The sequence below is a fragment of the Pristiophorus japonicus genome, chromosome 17 (assembly GCF_044704955.1).
Source record: "Pristiophorus japonicus isolate sPriJap1 chromosome 17, sPriJap1.hap1, whole genome shotgun sequence".
NCBI lineage: Eukaryota > Metazoa > Chordata > Chondrichthyes > Pristiophoridae > Pristiophorus > Pristiophorus japonicus.
The window spans coordinates 30,580,407-30,606,973 of NC_091993.1; the positions used below are offsets into that span (position 1 = coordinate 30,580,407).

A 26,567-nucleotide genomic window follows, 5' to 3' on the forward strand; every position below is an offset into this window, starting at 1 on the left:
ATAAATGCCGGCACGGACGTGTTGGGCCGAATAGCCTGTTTCTGTACAGTAAATTCTTTACAATACAAAGCAACTGGTGGTTGGACTGAATAGGATACAGAACCTAATAGCAATGATAAGTGAAGCAGCGGGTTTTGAAGTTTGAAGCACCACGGTGATTTAGTATTTGCCCCGGAATGTCAGCCTCGAGGTCCACGTACCTCGTAAGTTTTAAGCTTTGCTCTCAGGCTCTCGAGTATCTTCAAGCTGTCCTCCTGCTCTCGGTCTCTCGCCAGCAATAGATTTTTCAGCTGCTGCCTCTGGAAGATTGAACGCAGCACAGTTCCATAAATCACACACTGTTCAAGCACCATGCGGATTCTGTCCAAACAATCACTAGACCACAATGTATCCCCATAGAGAAGGTATAAAATACGCACAAAAATACACTTTACGGACCAGATTGTAAACTGATCACCGAATGTAGAGCTACCGCTTGGCAAAGGTTGGGAACAGGAGGAGGCCATTCAATTGCTCGAGCCTGTTCTACCATTCAATTAGACCATGGTTGATCAGTATCTCAATTCCATCACCTCGCCCTTGGTTCCGTAAACCTCAATAACCCTTGCTGGACAGAAATCTAAATCTCAGTTCTGAAATTTTCAATTGACCCCCGGCCTCAACAGCTTTTTGGGGGAGAGAGTTCTAGATTCCCACGGCCCTTTGTGTGAAGAAGTGTTTCCTGACATCACCCCTGAACGGCCTGGCTCTAATTTTAAGGTTACGTCCCCCTTGTTCTGGACACCCCCCCACACCACCCCCGCGCCCCCCCCCCACCACCCCCGCGCCCGCCCTCCCCCACACCACCCCGCGCCACCCCCCCACACCACCCCCGCGCCCGCCCTCCCCCACACCACCCCGCGCCCCCCCCCCACACCACCCCCGCCCTCCCCCACACCACCCCCGCGCCCGCCCTCCCCCACACCACCCCGCGCCCCCCCGCCACACCACCCCCGCGCCCGCCCTCCCCCACACCACCCCCGCGCGCCCCCCCCCACCCCACCCCCGCGCGCCCGCCCCCGCCCAGAGGAAATAGGGTAGATGGAGAGAAGTCGTCAACTCCTTTAACCACCATTTGGTACCAAATTTTATTCTAAAACCTGCTCTACAGAAAATATAAGCAATAACGTGAAGTTTTAATATCAGACTACGCCTCAAGTGAGACGAAGGATCAGAAGAAGCTTTTGATTCATTCAGTGGACTCTCAGTAATACAGCAAGAGTTTTAATAACAGGAAGAGCAGATTTATGACAAAGTATTTCTTTTTATAGAAAAAGACGACTTACATTTATATAGCGCCTTTCAAGACCATCAGACGTCTCAAAGCACTTTACAGCCAATGAAGTACTTTGAGTGTAGTCACTGTTGTAATGTGGGAAACGCGGCAGCCAATTTGCGCACAGCAAGCTCCCACATACAGCAATGTGATAATGACCAGATCATCTGTTTCTGTGATGTTGATTGAGGGATAAATATTGGCCCAGGACACCAGGGATAACTCCCCTGCTCTTCTTCGAAATAGTGCCGTGGGATCTTTTACATCCACCTGAGAGAGCAGACGGGGCCTCGGTTTAACGTCTCATCCGAAAGACGGCACCTCCGACAGTGCAGCACTCCCTCAGCACTGCACTGGGAGTGTCAGCCTGGATTTGTGCGCTCAAGTCCCTAGAGTGGGACTTGAACCCACAACCTTCTGGCTCAGGCAAAATTCAGGAGCGGTCAGGAAATGTTTCTTCACTCGGCGATCCATATTGGAATGCACTCCCAGATAGTGTCGTGGACATAAAGCCTTGGAGTCATTCGAAAACCACTTGGTTGCTGCAATGGTGGGGAGGGGGACTTCATCTAGATGGATGAGCCAAGATGGGCTGAACTGCCTTCCTTATCCATAATCACCCTTACGGGCGAGCGAGAATTGATGCAGAACTTCCTCACTGACTGAATGTGAAGAGTCTATGATGGGTATATGCTGTGTGAAAGGAGCTGACTTGAAGGCCAAATGGCCACCTCTTGTTCCAGATGCTTAATGGTCTTCAAGATAAAGTTAACAGAAACTTGTGGGAATAATAATTTCATCCCATCAAGAGTTGAAATCACTTGCACTTGTCAGCTAGTTTCTATCGAATACAGAGAAAGAAAACTGTTCTTAATTCAACACGCAACCAGTGCTAAATTTCCCAACCTCACTCAGGAAGGCAACACTGGCTTGTGAGATAAATGAAAACGGAAAAAGGGCAGAATACATAGTACGGTTCGAAAGCTTTTCGAAATTGTGATCGAGCAAGGTGACAGCAGGAGGATTGAGAGAGAAGATGAGATCAATCAAGTGAAGCAGTAGTAATTAGACGTTGCATGTTTTAAAAGCCTGAAGATTGTACGAGGCTGGAACAAGAGAGATAGAGAGAGAGAATTGATTAGTTCCACAGCTCTCGCGTCCTGGGAAACGAGTAGGAGACAGTGGGTGAGACTCTATGTTAACAGAGTGAGGATGTAGGAGAGTGAATGGTTTCTAGAACAGCTGATTTGCCAGATATTTTACACTGACAATTTAAAACAGAAAGCAACTTACCTCATTCTGAAGGTCTCCCACTGACTTGCATTCCTGTATAACAGGAATAACACATTTGACAATCGAGTACAATACACTTTGACCACATTTTCAGCTCAGATCCTTTCTGTCTGCACTGCCAGCAACTAACCAACTGATTAGTTCCAGCCAACTTTGTGTTTTTGCTTTTTTTTTAAAAAAAACTAAAAAAGAAGTCTAGATGAAAACCCCAAGGCCCATAACGCAGGACTTCGCCAAAGTTTGAGAGAGTTGGAATGAAGTCGTGGCAAATCAAGAGGTAACGGTTCGGTGATGCCAAGGCTCAAGTTTTAAACACCCGTGGACCATTAGAGAAAGGACAGATTGGAGGACGCGCAGGGCATCCAGAGTTTTGCTGGTCCTGGAAAAGAATAAGCTGAAGTAGAAAATGACACAAAGAACCTTAATTTCAAAACAGAGTTAACGGAGAAAGAGTCGCATGTAGGATGGTCTGCGTGAAGAAAAGAGGAATGGTAACTATAGAAGTATCATTAAGATAAAGGGCAAGACACACACACACACGGGGCGAGAGACACACACACACACACGGGGCGAGAGACACACACACACACACGGGGCGAGAGACACACACACACACACGGGGCGAGAGAGACACACACACACACACGGGGCGAGAGAGACACACACACACACACACGGGGCGAGAGAGAGAGACACACACACACACGGGGCGAGAGACACACACACACACACGGGGCGAGAGACACACACACACACACGGGGCGAGAGACACACACACACACGGGGCGAGAGACACACACACACACGGGGCGAGAGACACACACACACGGGGCGAGAAACACACACACGGCGAGAGACACACACACACACACACACACACACACACACACACGGGGCGAGACACACACACACACAGGGCGAGAGACACACACACACACGGCGAGAAACACACATGGCGAGAGACACACACACACACACACGGGGCGAGAGACACACACACACACGGGGCGAGACACACACACACACAGGGCAGAGAGAGACACACATACACACACGGGGCGAGAGACACACACACACACGGGGAGAGAGACACACACACACACGGGGAGAGAGACACACACGGGGCGAGAGACACACACACACACACACGGGGCGAGAAACACACACACACACGGGGCGAGACACACACACACACACGGGGCGAGACACACACACACACACATACACACATACACAGGGCGGGGCGAGACACACATACACACACGGGGCGAGACACACACACACACACACACACAGGGCGGGGCGAGACACACACACACACACACATACACAGGGCGGGGCGAGACACACATACGCACACGGGGCGAGCGACACGCACACGGGGCGAGAGACACGCACACGGGGCGAGAGACACGCACACGGGGCGAGAGACACGCACACGGGGCGAGAGACACGCACACAAATATGGGGCGAGAGACACACACACCACACACACACGGGGCGAGAGACACACACACGGGGCGAGAGACACACACACACGGGGCGAGAGACACACACACACACACGGGGCGAGACACACACACACACACACACACACACGGGGCGAGAGACACACACACACACACACACGGGGCGAGAGAGAGACACACACATACACAGAGCGCGAGAGAGAGACACACACACACACATACACAGGGCAAGAGAGAGACACACACACACACACACAGGGCGAGAGAGAGACACAGAAAAAAACATAGAAAATAGGTGCAGGAGCAGGCCATTCAGCCCTTCTAGCCTGCACCGCCATTCAATGAGTTCATGGCTGAACATGAAACTTCAGTACCCACTTCCTGCTTTCACGCCATACCCCTTGATCCCCCTAGTAGTAAGGACTTCATCTAACTCCCTTTTGAATATATTTAGTGAATTGGCCTCAACTACTTTCTGTGGTAGAGAATTCCACAGGCTCACCACTCTCTGGGTGAAGAAGTTTCTCCTTATCTCAGTCCTAAATGGCTTACCCCTTATCCTTAGACTGTGACCCCTGGTTCTGGACTTCCCCAACATTGGGAACATTCTTCCTGCATCCAACCTGTCCAAACCCGTCAGAATTTTAAACGTTTCTATGAGGTCCCCTCTCACTCTTCTGAACTCCAGTGAATACAAGCCCAGTTGATCCAGTCTTTCTTGATAGGTCAGTCCCACCATCCCGGGAATCAGTCTGGTGAATCTTCGCTGCACTCCCTCAATAGCAAGAATGTCCTTCCTCAAGTTAGGAGACCAAAACTGTACACAATACTCCAGGTGTGGCCTCACCAAGGCCCTGTACAACTGTAGCAACACCTCCCTGCCCCTGTACTCAAATCCCCTCGCTATGACGGCCAACATGCCATTTGCTTTCTTAACCGCCTGCTGTACCTGCATGCCAACCTTCAATAACTGATGTACCATGACACCCAGGTCTCGTTGCACCTTCCCTTTTCCTAATCTGTCACCATTCAGATAATAGTCTGTCTCTCTGTTTTTACCACCAAAGTGGATAACCTCACATTTATCCACATTATACTTCATCTGCCACGCATTTGCCCACTCACCTAACCTATCCAAGTCACTCTGTAGCCTCATAGCATCCTCCTCGTAGCTCACACTGCCACCCAACTTAGTGTCATCCGCAAATTTGGAGATACTACATTTAATCCCCTCGTCTAAATCATTAATGTACAATGTAAACAGCTGGGGCCCCAGCACAGAACCCTGCGGTACCCCACTAGTCACTGCCTGCCATTCCGAAAAGTACCCATTTACTCCTACTCTTTGCTTCCTGTCTGACAACCAGTTCTCAATCCATGTCAGCACACTACCCCCAATCCCATGTGCTTTAACTTTGCACATTAATCTCCTGTGTGGGACCTTGTCGAAAGCCTTCTGAAAGTCCAAATATACCACATCAACTGGTACTCCTTTGTCCACTTTATTGGAAACATCCTCAAAAAATTCCAGAAGATTTGTCAAGCATGATCTCCCTTTCACAAATCCATGCTGACTTGGACCTATCATGTCACCATTTTCCAAATGCGCTGCTATGACATCCTTAATAATTGATTCCATCATTTTACCCACTACTGAGGTCAGGCTGACCGGTCTATAATTCCCTGCTTTCTCTCTCCCTCCTTTTTTAAAAAGTGGGGTTACATTGGCTACCCTCCACTCGATAGGAACTGATCCAGAGTCAATGGAATGTTGGAAAATGACTGTCAATGCATCCGCTATTTCCAAGGCCACCTCCTTAAGTACTCTGGGATGCAGTCCATCAGGCCCTGGGGATTTATCGGCCTTCAATCCCATCAATTTCCCCAACACATTTTCCCGACTAATAAAGATTTCCCTCAGTTCCTCCTCCTTAATAGACCCTCTGACCACTTTTATATCCGGAAGGTTGTTTGTGTCCTCCTTAGTGAATACTGAACCAAAGTACTTGTTCAATTGGTCTGCCATTTCTTTGTTCCCCGTTATGACTTCCCCTGATTCTGACTGCAGGGGACCTACGTTTGTCTTTACTAACCTTTTTCTCTTTACATATCTATAGAAACTTTTGCAATCCGCCTTAATGTTCCCTGCAAGCTTCTTCTCGCACTCCATTTTCCCTGCCCTAATCAAACCCTTTGTCCTCCTCTGCTGAGTTCTAAATTTCTCCCAGTCCCCAGGTTCGCTGCTATTTCTGGCCAATTTGTATGCCATTTCCTTGGCTTTAATACTATCCCTGATTTCCCTAGATAGCCACGGTTGAGCCACCTTCCCTTTTTTATTTTTACGCCAGACAGGAATGTACAATTGTTGTAATTCATCCATGCGGTCTCTAAATGTCTGCCATTGCCCATCCACAGTCAACCCCTTAAGTATCATTAGCCAATCTATCTTAGCCAATTCATGCCTCATACCTTCAAAGTTACCCTTCTTTAAGTTCTGGACCATGGTCTCTGAATTAACTGTTTCATTCTCCATCCTAATGCAGAATTCCACCATATTATGGTCACTCTTCCCCAAGGGGCCTCGCACAATGAGATTGCTAATTAATCCTCTCTCATTACACAACACCCAGTCTAAGATGGCCTCCCCCCTAGTTGGTTCCTCGACATATTGGTCTAGAAAACCATCCCTTATGCATTCCAGGAAATCCTCCTCCACCGTATTGCTTCCAGTTTGGCTAGCCCAATCTATGTGCATATTAAAGTCACCCATTATAACTGCTGCACCTTTATTGCATGCACTCCTAATTTCCTGTTTGATGCCCTCCCCAACATCACTACTACTGTTTGGAGGTCTGTACACAACTCCCACTAACGATTTTTGCCCTTTGGTGTTCTGCAGCTCTACCCATATAGATTCCACATCATCCAAGCTAATGTCTTTCCTAACTATTGCATTAATCTCCTCTTTAACCAGCAATGCTACCCCACCTCCTTTTCCTTTTATTCTATCCTTCCTGAATGTTGAATACCCCTGGATGTTGAGTTCCCAGCCCTGATCATCCTGGAGCCACGTCTCCGTAATCCCAATCACATCATATTTGTTAACATCTATTTGCATAGTTAATTCATCCACCTTATTGCGGATACTCCTTGCATTAAGACACACATACACAGAGCGAGAGAGAGACACACACACACACATACATACACAGGGCAAGAGAGAGAGACACACACACACACAGGGCGAGAGACACAAATGCCAGAGATGAAAAAAGAATCCATCTGACAATTGTTAATCTGCAACGTAAAAACCATTTTTTTTAAATCAGCAAATAAGCCATTGTCTTGAAAATAATGCACAAAGTGATAGCATAAAGATAAGACACCAAGCTGAATCATTTGGATTACAATATAAGCACTCAGCTATTCACTGTTGTATAGATTAGATTCATTTTTTTTACTAAAATCATCACCTGCTCTTAAAAATCAATTGCTAAACCATGAATAACTTGTTCATTTATCAAAAATTAATAGTAAAATTCTTTGTATATAATTATAGATTTTTTGAAGCGTGTTCTCATTATTTTAACTTAGTGTCATTTTCAAGGATTAAATTTATAAATGTCACTCAGCAGCTCAAGTAGAAAGTTGTTGCAGAGGTGGTATTGGGGGTGAGGAACCATTTTCTCAGAAATAACAGTTGTAATTGCTTGGTGAAGTGCAATGCATTATAGTATTAAATTGCTCTTTCATTTTCAACTGGCAACAAATCAATATGTGCTCAAAATGGAAAGTAGATACAGGACTAAAGCAAAGATTATTAAAACTAAAATCAGTAATCAAGAATCTATTGAAAAAAATATACAAACATGAAAACTATGGGTTATGTGCAAGTTTTGCACACTCTCCTCAATGGCAGAACTCCAGTGTCAATGACTACATATACTCACAATGGTTGCCTCCAATAAGCAGCCAAAATACAAGACGCAACGCGAGTTGGATTAATACTCCTCCCTTTGGGAAGTGTAATGTATGCTCAAGTTGGTAGAGCTGTTAAGTTGGGAGTGGCTTAGCCAGTCACGTGATGTTCACAAGACTCAATAAAACCCCAGCCAGTTGGGTTCAGGGGATCCACGATGGGGCAGGTGGTTGCGAGCCTGGTGGATGAACTGGTAATGTGTAGTGTGATTGTTAAACCTTTGTTAATAAACCAACTAATTCTTAATAGCAATGTGTTGCTATGAATTCTTAAGCAAAGAACCCATGAAGCAAATATGTTACACAGGAGGCCAAACCTCTTGAAGGACATTTCACCCCTTCAGGGCTGCCATACGCTCAGCAATTCTTCAGCGTTAACGGTCACTCCCGTATTGCCGCTCACTCAAAACTGCTTTGCACAACACAAAACTGGCAATCTAAATGCAGCCCTGGAGACCATCCCCGTGCCCCCCTCCTCCCCCATCCCCTCCCCAAATAAATGCGCAGATATCGCCCTTTTAAACTGTGGGATAATTCAGTTCTGTTCAGTTTCCCTTTGAACTTTTGCAGGTAACTCAAGGTTCTAACCCATTTGGGTCACAGTGACCCAAGAGGATGCCATCAGCCGGAGATCCTTCACTCATGTTAAATTGGATCCAAAATTGGCACAGTGGCAGGAAGCAAAGGATAATGGTTGATGGGTGTGTATGCGACTGGAAGGCTGTTTTCAGTGGGGTTCCGCAGGGCTCAGTGCTGGGTCCCTTGCTTTTTGTGGCATATATTGATTTAGACTTAAAAGTGGAGGGCATGATTAAAAAAAAAGTTTGTAGATGATACAAAAATTGACCGTGTGGTTGACAGTGAGGAGGAAGGCTTGCAGGAAGATATCGATGGACAGAAAAGTGGAAAATGGAATTCAATCCAGAGAAGTGTGAGGTAATGCATTTCGGGAGGTGCAACAAGGCAAGGGAATACACAATAAACGGGAGGATACACAGAGGTGTGGAGGAACAGAAGGACCGTGGAGTGTATGTCCACAGATCCTTAAAGGTAGGACAGGTCGATAAGGTAGTTAAAAAAGGCATACTGAATGCATTCCTTTATTAGCCGAGGCATAGAATACAAGAGCAGGGAGGTTATGCTAGAACTGTATAAAACACTGGTTAGGCCACAGCTAGAGTACTGCGTGCAGTTCTGGTCACCACATTAAAGGAAGGATGTACTAGATTGCATTAGAGAGGGTACAAAGGAGATTTACGAGGATGTTGCCTGGACTGGAGAATTTTAGCTATGAGGAAAGATTGGATAGGCTGGGATTCTTTTCCTTGGAACTGAGGGGAAACCTAATTAAGGGGTATAAAATGATGAGGGGCCTCGATAGAATGGATAGGAAGGACCGATTTCCCTAAGCAGAGAGGTCAATAACCAGGGGACATAAATTTAAAGTAATTGGTAGAAGGTTTAGAGGGAATTTCGAGGAGAATTGTTTTTCACCTAGAGTGGTTGTGGTCTGGAATTCACTGCCTGAAAGGGTGGTAGAGGCAGAAATCCTCGCCACATTTAAAAAGTGCTTGTATATGCACTTAAAGTGCCGTAACCTACAGGGCGACAGACCAAGTGCTGGAAAGTGGGATTAGGCTGGATAGCTCATTGTTGGGTGGCACAGACACGATGGGACGAAATGGCCTCCTTCCGTGCTGTAAATTTCTATGACTGTGGTTCTTTAAGATACTTCTTAAAACCTACTTCTTTGACCAAGCTTTTGATTACCACTAAGATCTCATTAGATGTCAAATTTTGTTTGATAACGTTGCTGTAAAGTGCCTTGGGACATGTTAAAGGAGTTATATAAATACAGGTAGTAGTTGTACCTGGTTCAGTTGCTTTTGAAGTCCACTGACTCTCTCCAGGAATGCCTTCTGCTCTTGGTGAAGCCTTTTCAACTTTCCTTTGAGCTCCTCATTTTCAATCTGAAGTTCCTGAACATGTAATTATACAAATAAATTAGGAATTTATAATAAAGTCTGTTTTTTAAAAAAAAGCAAAGGGGGCTCAACATCCAGGGGTATTCGGCATTTGGGAAGGATTCTGACGGGACGGGATGGGGGGACTGTTCCCGGTGTTGGGTGGGTCTGGAGCCGGGAGGGGGGGGGGGGGGCACGCTCTTGGGATGGGGGGTGGGCTGTTTGGTGCTGGGATTGGGAGAGACTTCTTCACTCGGGGAGTTGTTGGCCTGTGGGGTTCCCTGCCGCGGAGAGTTGTTGATGCCAGTTCATTGGATGTGTTCTTGAGGGAGTTGGATGTGGTCCTTGCGGCTGGGGGGGGTCGGGGGGGGTGGAGGGGGCGGTGCTGGGGTGCAGATTCGAAGGGCCGAATGGCCTACTCCTGCACCTATTTTTTATGTTTCTATGAGAGAAAGTGGACCTCATTGCACACGTTTCTCCATGCAGAAAATGGACGCAAAGTGGTCCAATTTCAGGGGCCATTCTCCTGCTCAAACAGCGTTGGAAACAATGAGATGTTACACCGAGGTCACGTCTGCCCGCTCGTGGATGTAAAAGATTCCACAGTACTATTTCAAAGAGCAGGGGAATTGTCCCTGGTGTCCGAGCCAAAGTTTATCCCTCAATCAACATCAAGCACAATCTGGTCATTATCTCATTGCTGGGATCTTGCTGTGCACAAATTGGCTGTCATGTTTCTTACATTTTTTTAAAAATTCATTCACAGGATGTGGCTATTTCTGAGAAAGCCGACATTTATTGCCCATCCTTAATTGCCCTTGAGGCGCTGATGGCGAGCCGCCTTCTTGACAATAGTGTCTCTTGCTGGGCCACTGCAGGGAACAGTTAAGAGTCAACCACATTGATGTGGGTCTGGAGTCACATATAGGCCAGACCGGTTAAGGACGATAAGATGCACCTTCCCTAAAGGACAATAGTGACTACACCTCAAAAGTACTTCATTGGCTGTAAAGCACTTTGGGACATCCTGAGGTTGTGAAAGGCGCTAGAGAACTCCAAGCCCTACTTCTCTGTAACTATTGCCACTGCTGCAAATATTTGAATATAGAGAGTTTCACCTCAGCAATGAACTTGCAGAATTAAGTAAATCCAACACATTTGCTAGCTTCTGACGAAGGGTCGTCAACCTGAAACGTTAACTCTGTTTCTCTCCCTACAGATGCTGCCTGACCCGCTGAGTGTTTCCAGCATTTTCTATTTTTTTAATTTCAGATTTCCAGCATCCGCAGCGTTTTGCTTTCGTACTAGCTTCTATCTAGACTAAAGTTGCATCGACATTTAAGAGGAAGAACGAAGGGAATCAAACTCAAACACTCGTTTCTTGCTTCTCTGCATAGTTGCTGACAAGACACGGTTGCACGCTAAGCATCGTGTTTTTTCAGTTTCCAGCATCGTAGATGTCTATTCCTTCCAGTTCCATTATGGTAATTAAAGAACTGCTGGGCAGTTCCATTAGTTACATCATGCGCTTGGACAGGTCGGTGTGATCATGTCGATGCGTTAATGGATGGTGGCAGTGCTAAATTTATCAAAGCCATCGATGCAACAGTTCTGTTATCTCGCTGGAGATGAATGGAATAGCAGCGAACCGTCAGCTCAAGGAACCTTCCGGTAATCGCCGCAGAGCAATTCATGAAACCATTCCACCCGCAACTTACGAGCATTCTGCCCATCGGTCCTGCGTAACCGTGGCAACTGACTGATCCCACAAACGCAGGACCCGGGAGTCGGGATAGAAGCGCTCTCCGTTGAAATCTGCACGGGCTCGAAGTAAACGAATTGTGTTTTTTTTACCCCCAAAAGGCAGAAATCCGTGTGTTGAAGTTGAACAGCGGCAAGCTTTCTATTAAAAAGGGACAACTGAGAGGCAGAAGGATTCTCCCCAACATGCTTAAGAAAAATTTTCACTTTTAAAGCATCTTTCATGACCGAGACATCGCACAGTGCTTTACAGCCAATGAAATATTTTTTGGAGTGTGGTCACTGTTGTAATGTGGGAAACGCATCAGCCAATTTGTGCACAGCAAGCTCCCACAAACAGCAATGTGATAATGACCAGAGCATCTGGTTTTTTTTTTTTTAAAGTGCTGATTGAGGGATAAATATAGCAAAGGACACCCCCTGCTCTTTGAAATAGTGCCATAGGCTCTTTCACGTTCACCCAAGGGGGTAGACGGGTTAATGCCTTATGTGAAAGATGGCACCTACGACAGTGCAGCTCTCCCTCAGCACTGCACTGGGAGTGTCGGCTGAGATTTTTGTGCTCAGCTCTCTGGAGTGGGCCTTGAACCCAAAGCCTCTAACTCAAAGGCGAGGGTGATGCCCACGGCCGAGACAACTCCCTAAAATGTACAGCTAGGCAGAAGAGAAACAGGAACCAAGTGAGGATTTAATTATCAGATTCTAAATGGCTGTATTTATGCTGCCTGTTGCGACTGTTTTGCAATCCTCATTTACTTCTAAACCGGGGTGGATTAGAGATGACAAATACCACATCGACATTAATTAACAAGCAGTGCACATTTAGATACACGATAAGTTGGCAATAACCCAAAAAATTATCATGGTTTTACACTTGTGTACAATTTCCCACAGTGCTTGTCAACAGCTAATCCTGACTGCAATGAGCACACTTCATTTTCCCCTTCAAATATATCAACCTGCAGATAAAGGACCTGCTGTATCTCATTGCACGTCTGAAGGGACATTTATTTTAACAAAGATTTCTGCGTAAATTGCTCCAATTTGTCTAGTGTCAGCCGTGGCTCAGTGGGCAGCCCCCTGCCTCTGAGTCAGAAGGTTGTGGGTTCAAGTCCCACTCCAGGGATTTGAGCACATAAATCTAGGCTGACACTCAGTGCTGTGTTGAGGGAGTGCTGCACTGTCGGAGGTGCCGTCTTTCGGATGAGACGTTAAACCGAGGCCCCATCTGCTCAGGTGGGCGTAAAAGATCCCAGGGTACTATTTTGAAGAAGAGCAGGGGAATTGTCCCCGGTGTCCTGGGGCCAATATTTATCCCTCAACCAATATAACAAAAACAGATGATCTGGGTCATTATCACATTGCTGTTTGTGGGAGCTTGCTGTGCGCAATTAGCTGCCGCATTTCCCACATTACAACAGTGACTACACTCCAAAAGTACTTCATTGGCTGTGAAGCGCTTTGGGACGTCTGATGGTCATGAAATACGCTATAGAAATGCAAGTCTGTCTTTCTTTCAAACCAAAACAAAAATCAAAGCAAGTTCAAAATGGAAGCTGGGAGTCTGCCCGATGCTCTTTACAACTAATCCAAACCGTGATTTTTCTGTGCAGTTTTTAAAAACAATTGTTGACAAGGTTAAATCTTTACTTGAACCGTGCTGATAAATGAACATTAGGGAATAAAACATAAAACAAATGCTCGTATAGCCAGAGCTGCCAGCTGTATCTCAGTGCAAAGTGGTTGTCATGTACCCTATAATCCTGTTAATCCTCAGAAATAGTCACATTCAACGATCCCTTTAATCTGCGCAGCTGATTCGAGGTTTCACGCAGCCGGTCATCTGGTTCCACGACACAAAGAACACGTATGTGTGGGTTTGATTGGGCCGCACGGACCGAATGTTTTTAATCCTAGAATGGTTACAGCACAGGAGGCCGCCATTCGGCCCGTCGAGCCCGTGCAGGCTCTCTGCAAGGACACCTCAGCCAGTCCCACTCCCCCGCCCTTTCCCCGTAGCTCTCCAATTTCTTTTCCTGCAGGAACTTATCCAATTCCCTTTTGAAAGCCACGATTGAGTCTGCCTCCACCACCCTCTCAGGCAGTGCATTCCCGATCACAACTCGCTGCGTAAAAACGTTTTCCCTCATGTCGCCTTTGGTTCTTTTGCCAATCACCTCAAATCTGTGTCCTCTGGTTCTCGACCCTTCTACCAATGGGGACAGGATCTGGAATGCACTGTCTGAGAGGGTGTTGGACGCAGACTCAATTGTGGCTTTCAAAAGGGAATTGGATAAGTACCTGAAGGAAGACAATTGCAGGGCTACGGGGAAAGAGCGGGGGAGTTGGACTGGCTGAGGTGCTCTTGCAGAGAGCTTGCACAGGCTCGACGGGCCGAATGGCCTCCTTCGGAGCTGTAACCGTTCTGTGAGTCTGAGTTCATGTGTCCCTTCCACCCAAGATCTCTACGCTCTTTTTCCAATCCCCAGACTCTCTGCCTTTTCTCAACCCAATTTTTTTTTTCTTAAAAGTCTTGCTCCGTTCCCACGTCATCGGTCCCACCCAAACCTCGATGGGTAATCCACCACATCAAGCCAAGAGCATCAGTTTAATCAAAGACAAGTTTGCTATTTGACACAACACATCCATCGTAATTTAAAACTAAATCCCACATTACCAAGCCTTGTAATTTTCACGGAAGAAAAATTCTATAATTGACAGACATTAAACCAATATAAATATTTTATCAGTGAGATGGTTCCAGGCAAGAGATTACACAAAAAGGTCACATTAGCTGTTTAAATCTCTTCAGAGAACGCATTAGGATAATCATACCTTTATAATGTGTTGCTCCTTCTGACTCGGTGCTAAACCTGTGTCAGCTTGAAAATGCCTTTGATCGACTTTCAGCGGCATTTCAGCAGCCTGTATGAATACAACAAAAAAAAACATTTTCTTTATAAAACTTAATTTTTTAAGGGGGGGAAAAAAAATGAAGTCACCTTGTTTAAATACAGGATTTTCTGATCACACACCAAACAAGTTTCTAGCACCCTTAATCTTGGGAGACAAAACCATCTCAGAGTCACTGACCCAACCAAGGTACATTTCACCTCATCATTCCTTACTCTCGTTTCTGTCACCCCTTTAAACACTCTTCACTGCCCTTGGTATTTTCTCTGCTTCCTCAAGCACTTAGATGAATCAGCAGGCTTGTGGTCACTCTAAGACTACTTGGCAAACAGCCACTAGTAGGTGCACGACGGCGTCTTGGTGCAATTCATCTGCCTCCTCGATGGGGGTGGGGGTCTGGAACTCACTGCCTGAAAGGGTGGTAGAGGCAGAAACCCTCACCACATTTAAACTACAGGGCTACGGACAGAGAGCTGGAAAGTGGGATGAGGCTGGGTAGCTCTTTGTCGTGAGGTTCACTCGGTTGATTCCAGAGATGAAGGGGTTGACTTAAGAAAGGTTGAGCAGGTTGGGCCTATACTCATTGGAGTTTAGAAGAATGAGAAGTGATCTTATTGAAACATACAAGATACTGAGGGGGCTCGATAAGGAGGATGCAGAGAGGATGTTTCCTCTCGTGGGGGAATCTAGAACTAGGGGGCAGTTTCAGAATAAGGGGTGGCCCATTTAGAACTGAGATGAGGAGGGTCTCTGAGGGTCATAAATCTATGGCATTTTCTGCCCCAGAGAGCTGTGGAGGCTGGGTCATTAAATATATTTAAGGCGGCGATAGACAGATTTTTGAACGATAAGGGTGTAAAGGGTTATGGGGAGCGGGCGGGGAAGTGGAGCTGAGTCCATGATCAGACCAGCTATGATCTTATTGAATGGTGGAGCAGGCTCGAGGGGCCAAATGGCCTACTGCTGCTCCTATTTCTTATGTTACGTCAGCTGGCACAGACACGATGAGCCCCCTTCCATGCTGTAAATTTCTATGATTCTTTGTGTGCTCAGTTCCAAGAACCAAGCAACGCCCTTGTGTGAAAATCACAGTAAATCTCAAACTGACCGTGATACCGAATCATCCTTGCCTATTTTTAAAAACAGATTGGTTTGTATTTCTCACCATTCCATTCGTTTTTCCCCACTATCATTCTCATATTTCAGTAATTTAGCAATCAAAACATCATGACAATCAGTGAGGAAAGCAATAATTTGAAAGCGTTGATACAGCTGGAGATATGGAGAGATGAGACACACTAACCAGGCCACCAAGAAAGAAAATAAAAACACATCTGAAGACAAACTACCCTTAAGAACTGCTCTCATTTCTGAAATAATTCCAAGTAAACTATATATTTGGAGGTGAATATCCGATCCAGGTGGTTATCATAGATTTAAAGTAATTGGAGGGAGGTTTAGAGGGGATTTGAGGGGATATTTCTTCACCCAGAGGATGGTGGGGGTCTGGAACTCACTGCCTGAAAGGGTGGTAGAGGCAGAAACCCTCACCACATTTAAAAAGTACTTGGATGTGCACTTGAAGTGCCGTAACCTACAGGGCTACGGACCTAGAGCTGGAAAGTGGGATTAGGCTGGATAGCTCTTGGTCGGCCGGCACAGACAAGATAGGCTGAATTGCCCCCTTCTGTGCTGTAAATTTCTATGATTCTAGTCAGTGAACAACTGGAGGACAAAACTCACTTTTAAAAAAACACAAGTTTAGTCCCACCAACAAATTGGATTGGTAGGGGAGGGGAAAATGGAAATGGGAAAGGATTCGAAACCTCAAGAATGCGCTCAAGGTGTCGGAAGTGGACGTGTTTCTGGTCCTTGCCAGGCAACAACAGCTTGCATTGTTGTAGCGCCTTTAGGTGTGGGAAACACATCCCGAAACATTCACAGGAGCGTACTCAGAAAATGGCTGCTCAGCCACGGGGGGCATGAAGAGAACATAAGAATATAAGAATAAGGAACAGGCGTAGGCCATCTAGCCCCTTGAGCCTGCTCCGCCATTCAGCAAGATCATGGCTGATCTGGCCGTGGACTCAGCTCCACTTACCTGCCCGCTCCCCGTAACCCTTAATTCCCTTATTGGTTAAAAATCTATCTGTGATTTGAATACATTCAACGAGCTAGCCTCAACTGCTTCCTTGGGCAGAGAATTCCAGATTCACAACCCTCGGAGAAGAAATTCCCTCTCAACTCGGTTTTAAATTGGCTCCCCCGTATTTTCAGGCTGTGCCCCCTAGTTCTAGTCTCCCCGACCAATGGAAACAACCTCTCCGCCTCTAACTTTTCTATCTCTTTCATTATCTTAAATGTTTCTATAAGATCACCCCTCATCCTTCTGAACTCCAACGAGTAAAGACCCAGTCTACTCAATCTATCATCATAAGGTAACCCCTTCATCTCCGGAATCAGCCTAGTGAATCGTCTTTGTACCCCCTCCAAAGCTAGTATATCCTTCCTTAAGTAAGGTGACCAAAACTGCACGCAGTACTCCAGGTGCGGCCTCACCAATACCCTGTACAATTGCAGCAGGACCGCCCTGCTTTTGTACTCCATCCCTCTCACAATGAAGGCCAACATTCCATTCACCTTCCTGATTACCTGCTGCACCTGCAAACTAACTTTTTGGGATTCATGCAGAAGGACCCCCAGGTCCCTCTGCACCGCAGCATGTTGTAATTTCTCCCCATTCAAATAATATTCCCTTTTACTGTTTTTTTTCCCCCCAAGGTGGATGACCTCACATTTTCCGACATTGTATTCCATCTGCCAAACCTTAGCCCATTCGCTTAACCTATCTAAATCACTGCAGCCTCTCTGTGTCCTCTACACAACCCGCTTTCCCACTAATCTTTGTGCCATCTGCAAATTTTGTTACACTACACTCTGTCCCCTCTTCCAGGTCATCTATGTATATTGTAAACAGTTGTGGTCCCAGCACCAATCCCTGTGGCACACCACTAACCACCGATTTCCAACCTGAAAAGGACCCATTTATCCCGACGCTCTGCATTCTGTTGGCCAGCCAATTCTCGATCCATGCCAATACATTTCCTCTGACTCTGCGTACCTTTATCTTCTGCAGTAACCTTTTGTGTGGCACCTTATCGAATGCCTTTTGGAAATCTAAATACACCACATCCATCGGTACACCTCTATCCACCATGCCCGTTATATCCTCAAAGAATTCCAGTAAATTAGTTAAACATGGGGTGATCAAAAGCTCGGTCACACAAGAAGAAGCTTCAAGGAGGGTCTTAAAAGGGTGAGGTGAAGGTGAGGAGGCAGGAGGTGGTTCGCCGAGCGTGTGACCCACGGGCAGGAGGCAGAGCCACCAATGGTGGCATGCCGGAGGGGCGGAGAGCAGGAATGCACAACAGGCCAGAGACAGAGCAAGGCTGACACTGTAGTGTTGAGCCAATCACAGAGCACTGAGGCACACTGCTGAGAGAGAGGATACATCACCTCAAAATATGCAGAAACACATCAGCTAAATAAATGAACGAATCAGAGGATACATTTATATATATATTTATTTTTGTAAAGTCTTACCTGAGATGCTTGTTGGAATTTCATACTGGATTCTCTCACTAAGGAGGGGACAAGAAAAGCCCAAGTATTAAAAGCAATATTTTGAACTCAGTTTCCTTTGCGAACTAGAGACGGCATGGCCTTGTATGGGCTCAGTGCTTGGGGGAGGGTTATTCCAGTTATGCTTTGAGCCAATAAAATATTTGAAAGGAGACGGAATATGCAAGGAGAAAGGAGAGGTGAAAGGTAGTGAAGGACAGTGCGGGGGGGTCGGGAGAAGATTGCAAGAGAACTGGGATCAGCACAAGGAGTACCCTGATCAGACTCGAGAGCTTGCAACAATCTCTTATTTTTGGGCGTCATTTCGATTTAGTTCTATTTTAAATATTTTGCCAGCTCTAAAATAAACCAGTAAAAGTTTGAAAACAAAAATCTCGTCTCTTGGCAATGTCAGCTGTGGCTCAGTGGGTAGCACTCTCGTCTCCAAGTCAGAAGGTCGTGGGTTCAAGTCCCACTCCAGGGACTTGAGCACATAAATCTAGGCTGACACTCCCAGTGTAGTGCTGAGAGAGCGCTGCACTGTCAGAGGCGTCATCTTTCGGATGAGATGTTAAACCGAGGTCCTGTCTCTGCCCTCTCAGGTGGATGTAAAAGATCCCATGGCACAATTTTGAAGACGAGCAGGGGAATTATCCCCAGTGTCCTGGCCAATATTTATCACTCAATCAACATAGCAGTACTGAGTGCCGCTGCACTGTCGGAGGGGCAGTGCTGAGGGAGCGCTGCACTGTCAAGAGGTGTCGTCTTTCGTTAAACCGAGAACCCGTCTCAGATGATGTAAAAGATCCCATGGTACTATTTCGAAGAAGAACTGGGGAGTTCTTCCCGATGATCTGGTCAGCATCACATTGCTATTTGTGGGTGCTTGCTATGCGCAAATTGGCTGTCACGTTTCCCTACTAGACTAGACTTCAAAAAGTACTTAATTGGCTGTAAAGCGCTTTGGGACGTTCTGATTTAATGAAAGACAGTATAGAAATGCAAGTTTTTTCTTCATATATCAGTGACTGCACTCCAAAACGCAATCTAGTGATTGTAAAGCACTTCAGCATTACCTATTACTATGCTAGCAGCATCTGCCACTGTAATGCCGACATTAATTGTGACTTAATTAGTACAAACTTGGAACGAATTGCTAGTTCACTGGGAAACCTGATGTTAATTATAGACATGCACTTAACATACTATAGCTCTCCGTGCTGTTATATTCTGTACTAAAACGGTGATAGTCTTGCCTGAAATCAGGAGATGGCACTAAAGAGTTACGTGCAAAGCTCTCCAGAAATAGCGACTTGCCGCAGATTTTATTCAATTATTTCTTTCGCCTAATGAACAAGGTCAGAGAATGCGGAGTTCGGGGAGGAATAGCAGAATGGATAGCTAGCTGGCTTCACGACAGAAAGCAGAGAGTAGGGGTAAACGGTAGTTATTGACAGTGGCAGAAGGTGGGAAGTGGGGTCCCACAAGGATCAGTGCTGGGACCACTGTTGTTCACAATTTATATTAACGATTTAGACTTTGGTATTCTAAATTTCTAAGTGTGTGGACACCACCCAATTTGGAGGGTTAGTCAACACAGAGGAAGACTGCAACAAGTTACAAGACGATATTAATAAAAATTACAGAATGGTCATATAATTGGCAAATGAATTTCAACACAAGTGTGAGGTACAGGTATTACATTTTGGTAAGAAAAATAAGGAGGTCACATATTGAAATGTGGGAAGGGAGGACCTTGAGACAATCATTATCACTAGGGGGGTAGTGCTGGACAGGCTAATGGGACTGAAGGTAGACAAGTCCCCTGGTCCTGATGAAATGCATCCCAGGGTATTAAAAGAGATGGCGGAAGTTATAGCAGATGCATTCGTTATAATCTACCAAAATTCTCTGGACTCTGGGGAGGTACCAGCGGATTGGAGAGCAGCTAATGTAACGCCTCTGTTTAAAAAAGGGGGCAGGCAAAAGGCAGGTAACTATAGGCCGGTTAGTTTAACATCTGTAGTGGGGAAAATGCTTGAAACTATCATTAAGGAAGAAATAGCGGGACATCTGGATAGGAATAGTGCAATCAAGCAGACGCAGCATGGATTCATGAAAGGGAAATCATGTTTAACTAACTTACTGGAATTCTTTGATATAACGAGCATGGTGGATAGAGGTGTACCGATGGATGTGGTGTATTTAGATTTCCAAAAGGCATTCAATAAGGTGCCACACAAAAGGTTACTGCAGAAGATAAAAGTACGCGGAGTCAGAGGAAATGTATTAGCATGGATAGAGAATTGGCTGGCGAACAGAAAGCAGAGAGTCGGGATAAATGGGTCCTTTTCCGGTTGGAAATCAGTGGTTAGTGGTGTGCCACAAGGATCAGTGCTGGGACCACAACTGTTTACAATATACATAGATGACCTGGAAGAGGGGACAGAGTGTAGTGCAACAAAATTTGCAGATGACACAAAGATTAGTGGGAAAGTGGGTTGAGTAGAGGACACAGAGAGGCTGCAAGGAGATTTGGATAGGTTAAGCGAATGGGCTAAGGTTTGGCAGCTGGAATACAATGTCGGAAAGTGTGAGGTCATCCACCTTGGGAAAAAAAAAACAGTAAAAGGGAATATTATTTGAATGGGGAGAAATTACAACATGCTGCGGTGCAGAGGGACCTGGGGGTCCTTGTGCATGAATCCCAAAAAGTTAGTTTGCAGGTGCAGCAGGTAATCAGGAAGGCGAATGGAATGTTGGCCTTCATTGCGAGAGGGATGGAGTACAAAAGCAGGGAGGTCTTGCTGCAACTGTATAAGGTATTGGTAAGGCCACACCTGGAATACTGCGTGCAGTTTTGGTCACCTTACTTAAGGAAGGATATACTAGCTTTGGAAGGGGTACAGAGACGATTCACTAGGCTGATTCCAGAAATGAGGGGGTTACCTTATGATGATAGATTGAGTAGACTGGGTCTTTACTCGTTGGAGTTCAGAAGGATGAGGGGTGATCTTATAGAAACATTTAAAATCATGAAAGGGATAGACAAGATGAGGCAGAGAGGTTGTTTCCACTGGTCGGGGAGACTAGAACTAGGGGGCACAGCCTCAAAATACGGAGGAGCCAATTTAAAACCGAGTTGAGAAAGAATTTCTTCTCCCAGAGGGTTGTGAATCTGTGGAATTCTCTGCCCAGGGAAGCAGTTGAGGCTAGCTCATTGAATGTTTTCAAGTCAAAGATAGATAGATTTTTAACCAATAAGGGAATTAAGGGTTACGGGGAGAGGGCGGGTAAGTGGAGCTGAGTCCACGACCAGATCAGCCATGATCTTATTGAATGGCGGAGCAGGCTCGAGGGGCTAGATGGCCTACTCCTGTTCCTAATTCTTATGTTCTTATATTACCTCGAAAATAAGGGGCCGAAATTGCCCCTTTTTATAGCCCTGTTAGCAGCTCCAGGGGGTGTTAAAGGGGTGCCATGGCGTTTTCGCCCAGGAGAGGGCGCTTCTCCAGGTGGGGGGGGGGGGCACGCTGTCCTGGCCGTGCCACAGCCCACGATTAGCGTCCCGGGCCGGCGCACAACCGGCAATTACATCATCGCCCCTCAGGCCGCGAGATTGACGCGGGTAGATGTCAGCGTCAGCTTCGCGGGTCTTCGCAAAATTCCGCCGCTGAAAGGGGCGGCCTTTGGCGTCCCGGGGCCTCCATTTTAATTTGTCGGCCGATGATAATGGCGGCCCTGGCATCAACCGGGCCGCCATCGTGCAGTCCGGCACTCCGTTATGGATGCCGGGCTGCCAGGGTCGATCGCGTCCCTGGTGGCCCACCAAAGGGCCTGCAGTGTGCACAGCGGCCCTCCCCGTTAATGGAAGGGGAGGAGCGTTGTAGCACTTCAGCACTACGCGGACTATCCGTGTAACGCTGGTCTCCTCAGCGCGTCGCAGCGTGGCGCTGCCGCCCCGGGAGCGCGCCCCTCCAGGGAAGCACTTCGCTTGCGTTTATGGTCGCACTGGCCAATTCTGTGTCGGGACGGGACGGGACGACCGGGCCAAGCGATAAAGGTCCCGGCCCTGGGAGGTTACCGCCCCAATCGGGGCGAGGGGCAATTTTGCCCTCCAAGAAATTAAATGGGATAGAGGAGCAATGGGATCTGGGAGTTACCAATACAAAGTTGCTACATAGGTCAATAAGGCCATAACAAAAGCAAACCAAACACACGGGTTTATGTCTAGAGGGATAGAATTAAAAAGTAGGGAAGTTATGCTAAACTTGCATCAAACTTTGGGTAGACCACATTTGGAGTATTGCGTACAGTTCTGGTCACCATGTTATAAAAAGGAGGGGGGCGCACTGGACAGGGCGCAAAAGAAATTTATTAGGATGGTACCAGGGCTGCGAGGTTATACCATTGCAGAAAGGATGAACAGGCTGTGTCAAAGAGAAGGCTGAGGGCTGACCTAATCGAGGTCTTTAAAATAATGAAAGCTTTTTAATCAGAGTAGACACAGAGAATGTTTCCACTTGTGGGGAAGAGCATAACTAGAGGCCATCAATACAAGATAGTTACCAAGAAATCCAATAGGGAATTCAGAAGAAACTTCTTTGCCCAGAGAGTGGTGAGAATGTGGAACTCGTTACCACAGGGAGTGGTTAAAGCGAATAGTATCGATTCATTTAAGGAGTGGTTAAATAAGTATATGGTGGCGAAAGGAATAGAGGGTTATGCTGATAGATTTAGATGAGGAAAGACGGGAGGAGGCTCGAGTGGAGCATAAACGGCGGCATGGACTGGTTGGGCCGAATGGCCTGTTTCTGTGCCGTATATCCAATCTACTTCAATGCAATTCCTTGCCCTCATAGCACTAAACGGTCGATTACAACACCCTGCCCTCCTCATCACCTCAGCAGGATGGTTTAAGTTGCCTGAATTCAGGAAAGTCTCCCACACCAGAAGGGGCCTAATGTCAATGGCAAAGTTGCATCCTGATGATGTAATCTGGACACATGCAACGCATTAACCACATGCCCGATAATGTGAGGGTCACCAACTCTGGTTGGTCATTTTCCTGGAGATTTCATCACTTCCCGTCTCTAACTGCCCCACCCAGTCAAATAGCTTCCCCCCCCCGCCTCCAATATTTTTATAATCTTTAATTCCTGAAGACTCCAGGACAATCCTGGAGGGCTAGCAACTCTAGATAAGGCTTGCCCGGTCTGGAACCCAGGAGCATGGCCAAAGGAGGGCCTGGTGAGTGATTTTGAATGGTTCCTTAAACATCACAGGGAGCACTTTTTGAAGTGTAGTCACTGTTGTAATGTGGGAAACGCGGCTGCCAATCTGCACACAGCAAGCTCCCACAAACAGATAATCTGTGTTATGTTGATTGAGGGATAAATATTGGCCAGGATACCAGGGATAACTCTCCTGCTCTTCTTCGAAACAGTGCCATGGGATCTTTTACATCCACCCGAGACAGCAGACGGGGCCTCGGTTTAACGTTTCATCTGAAAGACGGCACCATGACAGTGCAACGCTTCCTCAATACTGCATCTCCGACAGTTCGACGCTCCCTCAGCACTGCACTGGGAGTGTCAGCCTGGATTTTTGTGTTCAAGTTCCTGGAGTGGGACTTGAACCCACAACCTTCTGACTCAGAGAAGAGGGTGCTGCACAGGATTCAGCTCAAATTGCAAATCTGAGGAGGCGAGGTCTCTTCAATTTGTTGAGAAAGGTTTTCTGAATGTGGAGAGATTTGCAATGATGGCATTAAGCTAACTGGCCGTCCTCAACTATGCTTATAGATGCTGCATAGGTGTAAATAGAACCAGAAAATTATAGTCGAAGTAAATCAGATTCAAAATAAAATCCATTTCTGAGATGGCAAGTTTACAAACCCGGCAATAGGCACGTCACCATAAAGTATTGAGGTTTAAAAACTAAAATCAAAGCACGAAAAGAAACTGGCTCAGTTTGTCTGAAGTGAAATTATTTCTAATTACAGAATGAGAGAGTTCCTGTGGCAACAGGAATGGAATAAAACACATTCATTCAACCACCAACCACATCAACATCGTCTCATTCTTTAATTAAAATTGCACTGAGAGTTTTGAGCAGGAAGTTCCAAAAAAAAATTCCCCACTTAACATTCATTCAGCAATAACATTGGAGCAGCTTAAGACACAGGGCACATTATTTACAACTTTCTGTGTTGCAGCCACCCACTTACATTTGTAAATAATAGGAAGCCAGGGAATAACTTCATTTTTAATAGATACACTCCACCGTTCCACATAGAACGACACAGAATTCACAGCACAGAACATTCACTCCCTCCACCACCGGCGCACCGTGGCTGCAGTGTGCACCGCTTACAAGATGCACTGCAGCAACTCGCCAAGGCTTCTCCAACAGCACCTCCCAAACCCGCGAACTCTACCACCTCAAAGGACAGTACCTTCACCTGCAAGTTCCCCTCCAAGTCACACACTTGGAAATATATCGGCCGTTCCTTCGTCGTCGCTGGGTGGAAATCCTGGAACCCCCTCCCTAACAGCACCTTCACCACACGGACTGCAGCGGTTCAAGGCGGCGGCTCACCACCACTTTCTCGAGGGCAATTAGGGATGGGCAATAAATGCCGGCTTTGCCAGCAATGCCCACATCTTTGAACAATTTAAAAAAAAACAGAAACAGGCCATGTGGCCCCACGGCTCCGTGCCGGGGTTTTATGTTCCACACGAGCCCCCTCCAACCCCTCTCCATCTCCATCTCACCCCATCACCATATCTTTCTCTTCCTTTCTCCTTCATGTGTTTATCCAGCTTCCTCTTAAAACATCTATGGCATTCACCTCCATTACGTGTGGCAGCGAATTCCACATTCTTAACACACTCTGGGTAAAGAAGTTCTTCTGAATTCCATATTGGATTTATTAGTGACTGTCTTATATTTATGGTCCCAAGTTTTGGAGTCCCTCACAAATGGAAACAACATCTCTGCATCTACCCTCTCAAACCCCATCATAATTTTAAAGATCTCTTTCAGATCACTCCTCAGCCTTCACTTTTCCAAAGAGCCCCTGCCTGTTCAATCTTTCATTATATAAAAAGACTTGCATTTATACAGCATCTTTCTCTACCAGCAGACGGCTGAAAGTGCTTTACAGCCTATGAAATACTTCTGGATTGCAGTCGCTGGGAAACGCGGCAGCCAATTTGCGCACAGTAAGCTCCCACAAACAGCATTGTGATAATGACCCGATAACCTGTTTTTGTTATGTTGACTGAGGGATAAATATTGGCCAGGACACCGGAGATAACTCCCCTGCTCTTCTTCAAAACAGTGCCATAGGATCTTTTAAATCCACCTGAGGGAGCAGACGGGACCTCGGTTTAATGTCCCACCCAAAAGACAGCGCCTCCGACAGTGCAGCACTCTCTCAGCACAGCACTGGGAGTGTCAGCCTAGATTTATGTGCTCAAGTCCCTAGAGTAAGGATTGATGCAAAAGCACTTCTGACGCAGATGAGCACGTTACCTTGGCCTTTATTGCAAGGGGGATGGAGTATAAAAGTAGAGAAGTCCTGCTACAACTGTACAGGGTATTGATGAGGCCACATCTAGAGCACTGCGTACAGTTTTGGTCTCCGTATTTAAGGAAGGCTATACTGCATTGGAGGCTGTTCAGAGAAGGTTCATTGGGTTGATTCCAGAGATGAGGGGGTTAACTTATAAAGATAGGTTGAGTAGGTTGGGCCTATGCACATTGGAGTTCAGAAGAATATGAGGTGATCTTATCAAAACATAAAAGATAATTAGGGGGCTCGGCAAGGTGGATGCAGAGAGGATATTTCCACTCATAAGGGAAACTAAAACTAGGGGACATAGACTTAGAATAAGGGGCCGCCCATTTAAAACTGGGATGAGGAGGAATTTCTTCTCTCAGAGGGTTGTAAATCTATGGAATTCTCTGGCCCAGAGAGCTGTGGAGGACGGGTCATTGAATATATTTAAGGTGGAGATAGACAGATTTGTGAGCGATATGGGGAGCAGGTAAGGAAGTGGAGCTGAGCCCAAGATCAGATTAGCCGTGATCTTATTAAATGGCGGAGCAGGCTCGAGGGGCCAGGTGGCCTACTCCTGCTCCGCTTCAGCCTTGGTTTTTGCACTCGCATGCTGGGCTCCGCCATCATTGAGGATGGGGATGTTCATGGAACCTCCTCCTCCAATCAGTTGTTTTATATCCACCACC

The 26,567-nt window shown here is 46.4% G+C and overlaps 1 protein-coding gene across 2 annotated transcripts in view; it reads right to left on the minus strand.

Moving 5' to 3' along the window:
- Window positions 1-26,567, minus strand: part of uacaa (uveal autoantigen with coiled-coil domains and ankyrin repeats a) — a 171,541-nt gene that overhangs the window by 26,463 nt on the left and 118,511 nt on the right. The window contains exons 9-13 of one of the 2 annotated variants that reach the window (XM_070858554.1): window positions 18,297-18,334; window positions 14,616-14,705; window positions 9,927-10,034; window positions 2,609-2,641; window positions 201-299 (exon numbers count right to left, since the gene is read on the minus strand). In XM_070858554.1, coding sequence (XP_070714655.1) covers window positions 201-299; window positions 2,609-2,641; window positions 9,927-10,034; window positions 14,616-14,705; window positions 18,297-18,334 — 368 coding nt within the window. The remainder of the gene's footprint in view (window positions 1-200; window positions 300-2,608; window positions 2,642-9,926; window positions 10,035-14,615; window positions 14,706-18,296; window positions 18,335-26,567) is intronic. The other variant, XM_070858555.1, reaches the window with a different exon arrangement.